Consider the following 11,201-nt stretch of genomic DNA (forward strand, 5'->3'; position numbering starts at 1 on the left):
GCGGGGCCCATGGCCAAAAACACCAAAATATTGACTTTTAACCTTAGAAATTTGATCGGCCATCTCTTTTGATTCATGAAGCTTTTTTCAAACTTCAATATACCATTGGAAATCTCTTTCCGAGCACTATCCTTCTGAGTAGTTTCCAAGAGCTTCTGATTTGCTCTTCTATACTGAAAATGGATCCAAAGTCTCTGCTCTTTGACCAATCTTCTCGCAACCACCTGAGCTGTGCCACTCCTTTGACATCAATGCCAACATATTTTCAACACCATTCACAAGGTGGGGCCGCCTTGTCTTTTGGGGCCTACATGAAGGCCAAAAATATATATATATATTTTTTATTTTTCATGTTTAATATTTTCTTGGGCCAATTTGGCATGCGGGAATGCCTCCCAATGCTACAAAAATCAACACTCCCTCTTAGCGAGAGAGATATTCTCCTGCAACAAATTTCCCTTAGTTGGGAATTTTCCTTCCTTAAGAAAAGTTTCATGAGCTTGTCATAATGATGCATGTCTTTTTGATCAACATATTTATCCAGAGTGGTCCAAGTTCCTTAATGGATCCCCAGGCAAATATATCATACTTCTTTGGTCATGACCTTAGCCTAGGCATCAAATTTTACTAATTTTTGAACTTTGGACTATTCACCTTTTTGGTCAAAATCCTTTGTGACCTACCCAAGTCCTTAAGGTATTTAAAGGTGAATTTCATCTATCTCCTTTGGTTGACATAACCAAGTCCTTCTAGCTTCTAAGGAGAAGATCTGTCCAATCTTATAGTTTCCCTGGAACATTCACTTTTGGTCGACCTAGCCAAGTCCTTTTGGCTTCAAAGGTGAATGTATACATCTCTTCTTGGTCAAAATCCTTTATGACCTAGCCAAATCCTTTCTAGCTTCAAGAGATGCTAAATCCTGCAAATACCTCATCATTCTTTTCAATGAGGGGGATATTCAACATCATACTAAGCTCACCATTTTTCCACAATCTACTCATTTGTGGATGTGTACTGGAGTTCTATTGCTCCTCTTTTCATCATGTCTCGGATGAAGTGATCTGGTCATTGCTTTATGACTTGTGATTTCCTTGCAAAGATTCACTTCACCTCTTGAGACATATCCAATGTACAACATAGGTACCAATGTAACATATATAGTCATGGGCTTTGTAATTTCATATACTTCCAAGAAATAAGGTCAAAATCCTTCATCTTAATTTCTGAGGCTGAAGTAGGTCTTCCTTGTGGTGATCTTGGTTGCTCCCTCTATCACGAAAAACAATCCTTCTACTATTCCTTTCATAAGCAAGTCCTTCGCTCCCTTTGTCACGTAGGAAAATATTTTTTTTCCATTGCTACTCCTCATATGGGAGATCATATCAACAATGTTCCTCCAAACCTTATTCAGGATATCATAGAAGAAACAATTATTATTGAGTAAAAGATACAAAAACAAAGGAGTGTAAGAGAAAGAAATAAATTAAAATCAAGATAGAAGGATATAGATTACTTATCTTTTGAGATTTGTATGAAGTTGCTTTTCTTTAACCTTGCCTCCTTGCAAATATCCTTCAAATTCTTCCACAATCCTTATATACAATAATTCCAAATCTAATTCTAGAATTTACTTTCTAGAAGTTTTCAATAGTCCGTCCTTTAACATATTATAGAGATTGATCAGTATTTTGATCATCCCATGTAAGTGGAGGAATATATCTGCAGTCTTCTACCTTTGTAGGAAATTCCTTCTTCCTACTACATTGCCTTGTACTACAACAATCATTAAAAAAAATTTCCTTTATTATAACAAAAATAGGAAGAAAGTACCAAGGCTACAACCAATTGAAAAATAAAATCTTGACCATAAAAAATGAGAAAGAGAAGAAGATAAATACTTATCTTTCAATTGTTAACTTCTTTAAATGAAGAAATCCTTTGACTTCTTTAGAGGTGGCTTTACATCATTCTCTTCTTCATTGACATTGGCAGTAGAAGCATGCTCTTTTCCTTCCTCTTTCTTTCAAGGCATTGTGATGCATAGTGACCAAGATTATGACAAATGAAGCATTTAACCTTTGATATGTCTTTCTTCTTTTGATATGATCTTTTTAGATTTCTTTCATTAAATTTTCCAAATTCCTCTTATCAAATTTTCCAAATTTTTTCTTATCAAATCTTCCAAAGTTCTTCTTATCAAATTTCCTAATATTCCTTCCTTCTTTCCCTTTCTTTGTACGAGTAGCAAGGGATTGAGTTGCTTTATTCTAAGGTTCATTTTTAGCTAGCAACCTGGTTTCTTCTTGAATACAATCATCCCATAGTTCATCAAATGATGGTAGTTTTCCACATGCACCGATTCTTTGAATAAATGGTTCCCATGATGAAGGAAAGCCATTTAGAGCAATTGTAACTAATTCTGAATCTTCAATTTTTTTGTTCAATGGCTACAAGTTCATCTTTGACCCGAGTTATTTTCATAAGATAAGAGGTAATAGAATTTGATTCAGTTATTTTAATATTGCGAAGATGATTCTTCAAGGCTAATGTCCTGTTAGTATTGCTGCTTGCATATAATTTCATTAGAGCATTGTACATTGCTTTGACAGTCTTTAGTCCTTTAACATGAGGAATCAAGTGGTCTCTTATGGAGTCTACAAGAATTTTCTTTGCTTTGGACTCACTCTTTTTGTACTTTGCTTTCTCCTCAGCTCCCTTTGGTTCTAGAATATCTTTCTCCACATGTTCTAGAAGGTCATTTTCCTCCAAGATGAGAAGTACTCTAGTTTTCCAAGATTGATAGTTGATTGCACCTTCCAATCTGTCTTCAATTCTAAGGTTTGGAGCCATTTGTCAAACAATAAAGGAATCAAGTATTTGTGAACTCTTGTCTCTAAGACTAACTTCAAATTATTCCAAAGCTTGGCTTCTTCAAAATACTATAGTGGCTGCTCTTTCACCTAGGCTCTGATACCATGTTGATTTTTCTTATAATAGAAACTGATTTTCTAATCCTTATAATTACTTCCAATGATTTGTATTCTCAAGTTGTCTTATGTCACTTATATTATTAAGCAATTATACATATGAAAACTCAACTATAATGCAATAATAACTAGTGTTGCAAACATCTCGATAACATCCCGATTTTATCTTGAAATCATGATTTTTTGGCCTAGCTGATGTTTGCCGATTTTTAATGATATTTTTATGGTATCTTAATTTCCCTGATGTTTGCCAATTTTTTACCGATATTTTCTCGATTTTCCCGATTTTTTATTTTTATTTTCTGAACCCTTGCCGATTTTATCCCGATGCCGATGTTCGCAACATTGATAATAACCATAGGATCATAAAGAGACAACCAGGCACAAAAAGAAATAAGATTACTCTGGGAAAACCCAATCTTGGGAAAAACCCAACCAACTTTTTTTCTAAAGAGAATTCAATCTTCATCAAAGTTTACAATATAATTTGTCTAGAAATCCATGCCAATTTCCAAGCTTTTAATACCCATCAAACCTAGTCAAAGGAGAGAGAATATCTGACTTATGTTTAGCTTAGTCAATTTTGGTCAACAGGCCGAATTTTGGCCTTTGCTGCTATCTCAAAAAATTCGGTCAAAGTGCCTCAGTCAACCTGTAGTCAATGCTGGTCAAATAGTTCGGTCAAAGCCCAGAATTTTGCCCAGAATTTCGGTCAACAGTTCAGTCAAAGATGCGGTCAAATGCCTATATAAATCTTAGTCAATTCAGGTCAGAAACAGTCCAAGAATCCTTCAGTCAATGCTGGTTAATGAATCAAACTTCTGCTTGGAATTCACTGGTCAAACCTCAGCCTTCTGCTTCTTCGCATGTGTGAACAAATGTCTAATTGCTCTTGAGATTCGAATTGATTTGATGATCAATTGAGGAGGTCAAATGGTTTATTTATAGTGGTCAAACTGGATGGGTTTTGACCAAGGGTCACACCCATTCACAAGGTGGGGCCAACTTGTCTTTTGGGTCCTACATGAAGGCCATAAATAATAATTTTTATTTTTCATATTTAATATTTTCTTGGGCCGATTTAGGAGGCCAATTTGGCATGTAGGAATACCTCCCGATGCTACAAAAATCAACAAGAAACAGAAGAATTTTCAAGTTGTGGTGCATGGAGTTGGGAAAGAATAACATCCTCTGATGGTTCTCTTCAAAGCATTTATACAGATAGAAAATCAATGTCAGGGAGAAGATCTGGTGATAAGATGTCAATATCTGAGAGGGACGATAATGATGTAGAGGAAGAACGAGATAAGGAAGATGACTCTGATTAAGTAAGAGTGAAATATGTGTGTGTGTGTGTGGACTCTTCCCATAGTTGATGAATCACAGTCCACTATGCAAAACCGTTTGCAAGAGAAACATACCATCCACAAGTTAAAGCCCACTTCTTAGAAGAGAGAAACATTGCATACTATTGAAGGGATTGTTGTCCATATGATAGACGTTGGTAATCTTGAGGAATTCACTGCCCATGCTATACACTATTAAGGTCACAGACCACATTGCTGACCACTCACAGAAAGATGTCAAACACTGAAGAAATCATATTTTATGGCATTTTATTATTTTATTTGAATTTTGGGGAAATAAGGTTGGGTGGGAGGACTTTAGTGTATTTTTAACTTTCAAGGACACAATTGCATGTCTTCCTTGAGGATGTTCTTAACCCACAGGGTTACAACTTACATGTATGTTTGGATGTCTTGCACATTTCCTCAGAATGTTCCAACCCTATTTGGGTGGGTACTGTTACCCACCACCTGTGGGTGACACCCATAGGAGAAATTTTTCTCCTAGATTGTCTTCAGCTAGCAGCCAACAACCCCTTGCAGCCACTAGATAGCTCGATGTGCCATCATCTCCGCCACCTGAGCTAGCCATTATGCACCCTCGCCCATCTGTCATGATCGTATGTTTGAAGGTGGGCCTTCCAACCCCGAAGGTATGGCTTTCATTATGTAGTTGGGTATTTTTTTCTTACTTATCATGGACACTTCTAGGCATGGATTAGTGGGGGGATTCAACGGAAAGAATGGGCTTGGTTTATACTTTTGTCCCCTTGTCCAACTTGGTGGTTAGCCTTGTATCCTAGTCCCATGGGATCTCCTTTATTGACTACTAGCTTTAGGAGTGGCACTACATGGAAAATCTCGATTTTGGTTGCGTGGTCCCACCTCTCGACACCACATACATCACTCCCATCCGCTCATTATAACCCATTTCCACATATTTCCCATCCGGGTCCACATTTGTCCATTGGGTCCATAAGGAGTTAGCCTTCCCCTCCCCTTGTCCACACTTTGGGTCGGGCTTGGAATGATTCCCCGAAGGTTGATGCAGCTAAAAAGAAAGTAAAAAGCATAATTTGGCCACTCTCAATAGGAAATGTACTATAAAATGCAAAAGATGGCTGGGACATACAAATTTAGCATGTGGGAAAAAGGCAACATGAGCTCTACCCCCTATCACTATGGCCATCACCCTGGTTCCTAGGGTCCCTATATTTTCCCCCTGCATTATTAAGGAACCCATGATCGTCCCAACCCGTGGTGGGCGATGAACTGCCCAACCTTAAAGGGGGTATTCAGTGCTATATCATTCACATCATGCTCTCATTCCCTGGAGCCTCGAGCAATGTTAAAAGAAAAATCAATAAAAAGGAAAAAGACATATGAAGAAGGCTGGAAAAACAAAGGCCGGGGTAACTCATGTACCACGATTACTCCCTCCAACATCTATACACCCAAGTGTGGGCTTCCCTCATCATAGTTACCCTTGTAACATGGCATGTGGTTTGGAGCCTTCCTTGATGCCCCACTCCGTTCCGTCATTATTTCATATGACACTTGCTATCTAACAGATGTACCATGGACATGTCACTCCCTTAGAGGTTGAAACTACTTAATAGGGTCCTTGATTAACCTTCCTCTTGAACCTATAGACACTTGTGCACTCTAAAGCCCATTATGGAAGGGCATGCTACTATGAAGTGCCCACTTGGTTCCATGAATTGTAAGCTCATTTGCTCAATTGCACTAATGAATTGTTGTACTGGAGGGTGAGGAGACTCATTGAATCTTATATAGGATTGTAGGTGGATCTTCATCTTGGGGTTTGGTCTCCCTAGACAAGGTCAAGGCCTCTAGAGGGTCTTAATTGCACTTGTAGGGTGAACGTTGAGAGCTGTGGGCCTCCACTATAGCAAAGAGCAGATAGCCACTCCATGGGATCCTCAACACCGCCTATTGCTTTCTCGTGTTCTAGTTATTCGATGATGATGATGCACTTGGACCACATTGCGCAACCGACTACATACTTGCACGACACACTTGAAAATTGATCTAGGGCCCAGATGGGGTTTTGTCTCACCTAGGGAGTCAAAGGAGGGCTTGCATCATCATTCCAGCCCATGTCTTAATTGCACTTGTAGGGTGAACGTTGAGAGCTGTGGGCCTCCACTATAGCAAAGAGCAGATAGCCACTCCATGGGATCCTCAACACCGCCAATTGCTTCCTCGTGTTCTAGTTATTCGATGATGATGATGCACTTGGACCACATTGCGCAACCGACTACATACTTGCACGACACACTTGAAAATTGATCTAGGGCCCAGATGGGGTTTTGTCTCACCTAGGGAGTCAAAGGAGGGCTTGCATCATCATTCCAGCCCATACAGATTTAGCACAGGCTTGTTCGATCCAGTTGGAGACCCATGAGGATGCTTTTTGTGCCCCCACAACCACTTGGGGGCACCATAGATCATTTGCTTGAAGATCAAGGGGCCACCCCCTTTATCACTGTTATTGGAGCCCGTCTATTCATTATGGCACATGAGGGACTTCATTTGGCCTTCCAATGGCCCTTTTAGCTACTTTTCTACCATTTCGACCCTCTTGAGAGGCTAATTATTCTTATTGTGGAGCTATTTGGTGGGCTTGTCACCAAAAGTATTGTTATTTTGCATATTATCTTATTTTAAGGGCATCATTAGGCTAGAATAGACCATTCACACTACTTAGAGGAGTGTATAAATATAAGAGAGGCATTCTCTCTCATTTATCATCACTTGGATTTGTATCTTTTTGGAGAAAAGAACTTGGACTTGCTATTGATGGGTGAATTGGAGGTTTATTAATACATTTTGATGTTTGGATAATTGCTATCTTATCTTGGAGCTTCATTATTGCAAATGTAATTGATGGACATAATCTTTTTGTCATGTAAGTGCTCTCTTATGCAAATTTTTTCATGTTTTATGTCTAATGTATGTAATGCTATGCTTTGATTATGTTTGTGTCCTAATTATTGATGCAAAATTCATGAACACTTGTAATCTAAGTCACAGGACACGTCCCTCAGGGTCTCGTGTCCCGTATTTCACGTGTCGGACATGAAAATGCCCTAAAACATGTCGAAAACGTTTTTCTTCGTGTCCTCCAATCGAGACACATGTTTTGGATGTGTCGAAAATGTGCCCTAACGTTTTTGGTTCTTAGGACACGTGTCCCATGAAAAGTGACATTTAAAACCTGCAACATGGTTTATTTTTGGGTTTTTTTGTCATTGTTCGCCACCGAAGTTGAGTTTGCTTGTCGCTGGAATCCAATTTGTTGTGCAGTGTGAGGAATTCCATCAGATTCGAGCACAATGCTCACAACTTCACATCGACCTGGACCTGGAGATGTAGGAGACGAGCGTTCGCATGCTTTGCTGAGAGTTTGGAGCACTTAAATTTCTTGTAAGTTGTGTTATAGCCTACAGAACTTAACTTAATTATACACAAGTGACCACGTATAGATCGTGTGTTGAAATAAAAATCCTAGCTCCCCGTCATGTGCTCATTGCTCACTACACCTTCGAGGTCTAAAGGGAGGGAAAGGTCGATTAACACTCTTGTCAACAATGAAGTTTGAACACATATAAATTTATAGTTCATAAACTACCTTATGTGAAGTTTGAACATGATCAAACTTGTTTGAAGTTAATAACAAAAATTATATCAGGAACAATGAACATTGAACTGTGAACATCATTGATGTAGTAAATTAATAAACTAACTAGTAAATTACTAAATAGTAAATAATGTATACTAAATACTAAATAGATATCATCATGATTCATATCTATATGGATCAAGCAATATATTTCAGTATATATATATAATGTGTCCCTCGTGTCCTGTTTCCGGGGTCGCTGCGTCTCGTGTCAAATACTTGTATTTACGTGTCCTCTGTGTCCCATGTCCTCGTGTCATGTGACTTAGCTTGTAATGTTAGCTCATTGCATATGTTATTCATCTTGGCAAGAAGATCAAATTATTCCTAGGGGTGGCTTGATACCTCTCACCTTGAAACTCCATAACTTTTGCGAAGCGAAGTATAATTTCCTTGTTGTGACCTTGTAGCTACCTCTCTAGGGTTAGCGAAGTTGCAATAGGACTCCTTGGTAGAGCAAAAATCCTAAAATCAAATTCACTTTGACTCCATTCTCCACAATTGGCTAGGCACTGGTCTCAATCCTTGGTGATCACCCTAAATTCTTCTTCTTTTAGGGCATCCAATGAATTCCATTAGAGCCATCATCTTGCTCAGTGAGTCGGTGATGAAATGCGTTGGGGTGTCTCCTACATGCCATCCAAAATTGAAGCCAATCCCACAGTCAGTTTGTGAAAAACACCAAGCCCTAGCTCCAAAATCGTTGGTTCTTGTTTTTTCTAGGTTAGCGGCATTCTAAGGGATCTATTGTGCTTGAAAACTCAAAGGAAGTTCACCTATTATTGATCCCTTCTTCACCCTTGCTTGACCTAGATTCTTGGTTGAAGACTACACCCTAAACCCTAGGTCTTGTTTGGGTATCCTTGGTCTTTTTGTGGTCCCATTATTTATATGACAAATCATCTTACAAGAACTTCAATAGAGATCATTCCCTTCTCCTTGGGAAGCTTTGGTCTAGGCATAGCCATCAAATTGATCCATCATTACCTAGGTCTAAGCCTCCCTTGAGCCTTTCTTAGAGAGCACCTTACCTTGCCCTAAAAGGAAAGCAAGCCCTTATTTGAGTCTCTCCTTATGATTTCTTTATACCAGGACTCCTCCCATCGGTGAAAGTCCATAGATAGCAGGGGACATCGACTAAGGTGAAAGTGGGTCCTTGTCCCATTGTTTCCAGTTGGTGTAGTAGTTGCCCCTTTGGAACCCCTCCTAGGACCCCTGCTAGATTGAGCAGTAATAGGTAGCCAAGATGGGGACATCCCTAGATGGAAAAAATTTCGGCACTCTGATTTTGAAAAGTTTTTCATGTGTCAGTGGGAAAATGGACTTGTGAATTATGAGGAAATTCTTCTTGACATGTTTCTTGTTGAATAAGGCCAGGGATAGCTCTAATTAAAGCATCATTATTGATACAGATGGGGTCTTTCCACCCACTGTAATAAAGTCACTGATGGAAATCTGGAATCTGTTTGTCAATGCAATATGGAATCCTCTCATCAAACTTCTTAAAGCACAGATATAAACTAAATTAGGAGCTTGACTATGTGGTCATGGTGCGTCATTTTTGGGTAAAAGTTTGGCCTTGTGAAAGTAAAATAAAATAATTATTGGGATAAGCTTTAAGGCAGCAGTCACTTGTGCACATGCATCCACGTAACAGTGTCTTTCGATACATTTACCTTAACAATTCTTATCTGGAACCTGAATGCTATAGTTGGAGAGGTGTCTTGCTTCCTTATCTGGTGATAGCTTTGAATTTTTTGAATAAAATACTTAAATTCAATTAATTTTCAGTAACATGTTGTAGAACATATCCAAGATTATTATTCTTGTTGGAAGTTGTTCATATGCACATGTTATGCCCCTCAAGTAGTAAATTTGACTCATTGGAATTATACTTTGCCTAACACTCTAATCACACAGATGAGACTTTCAATACAATGTATTCAAGAGTATGTTGTGTGAAGATCAATCTTACTTCATCTTTGCATCCACATTTATCATTTAGATTGAGATATGTGACGGTGATCATTTTTAAAAAATTTATGAGTTATTTTATAACTGTATTGATATCAGTGATTCTATAGTTTTGCAAGCTGATTTGGCTCAGATTGACAGGATAACGATTGTAGCATTGCATACTCATTGTTCCTAACTCAAATTGTTCTATTTCATGGTCAATGAACAGCTGTGGCAGCAAGAGGTGGCATGGAAACCTTACGTCCTGTACTACAGCGTATATATATGACTAGAGCTACAGCTTATAAAGATGCCCTTAAAAACTTTATTGAAGGCTATCAAGAAGGTATAGCAGAAACAATGGCTTCAAAAGAATCTCTGAAATCGCCCGTACATGAAGAAGGTAGGAATTCAACAAAAGAAGAAAAGAAAGGAGATAACCCAGAGCAATGAAACTTAAGTTTTCTGTGTAGCGGCTAATGATTTGCTTTATATATTAAGAATTTTTAGATGGAGAAAAATTGAAAAATTCACCGCCTTGAAAGGGCTTCTTGTAATACTATTGATTTAGGTTATCTAAACTTTAGCCTTTGACGGATTTTAGAGTTTGTATGGAGGTAGACAGAAGACCAGATATATTTTTCTATTGTTCTTGTACGTCAGATTTAATATGGATCTCTTGACACAGAAGTACAGTGTTGCAGCTCCCATTAAACAAGTACTGTGACATGCCGCATATTTCTGTTCTTTGGTATGAAACCTTTTAAAGATCTGTTAACTGAAATCTGTTCATGCTTTGAGACTTAAATAGGTATGTTCCCTTTATGCACTGTTTAATAGTTAACATGAAGTGCAATCTTTTCATGATAAAAGTACAACTGTAGATCTTCCTTACAAAGTAATTTTCAGATGTTTGGCTTTAATTATCATGGAAAGATGGATGTTTTTATTCTCTCCATTAAAGAACCAAATTGCCATTCAGAATATAAATTATGAAAGCAGAAGCTTACTACAAAGGTTTTAACTTTTTTTTCATTTGTCGGAGCATTAATTACTTTATCAAAAATTTGTTCCTTAATAAGTTAGTTTTGATGAAGAGGAATTTCAGGAAGTTGCTTTGCCTTACTGCAATGGCCGAAAATATGCACAATTTTATTGTCAATCTGGTTTACTCATTTTGGGACATTGAAACCAATGTCTTTTTAC

The 11,201-nt window shown here is 38.1% G+C and overlaps 1 protein-coding gene across 1 annotated transcript in view; it reads left to right on the top strand.

The window, feature by feature from the left end:
- EMB2735 (embryo defective 2735) overlaps positions 1-10,773 on the top strand; it is a 127,990-nt gene extending 117,217 nt beyond the window's left edge. Inside the window, exon 4 of the mRNA XM_089432903.1 lies at positions 10,225-10,773. Coding sequence (XP_089289029.1) covers positions 10,225-10,448 — 224 coding nt within the window. The 3' untranslated portion in view covers positions 10,449-10,773. The remainder of the gene's footprint in view (positions 1-10,224) is intronic.
- Positions 10,774-11,201: the final 428 nt, after the last annotated feature.

The sequence above is a fragment of the Pinus tabuliformis genome, chromosome 5_1, assembly GCF_031772625.1.
Source record: "Pinus tabuliformis cultivar Carrire ecotype Pingquan chromosome 5_1, CPIR1, whole genome shotgun sequence".
Classification (NCBI taxonomy): domain Eukaryota; kingdom Viridiplantae; phylum Streptophyta; class Pinopsida; order Pinales; family Pinaceae; genus Pinus; species Pinus tabuliformis.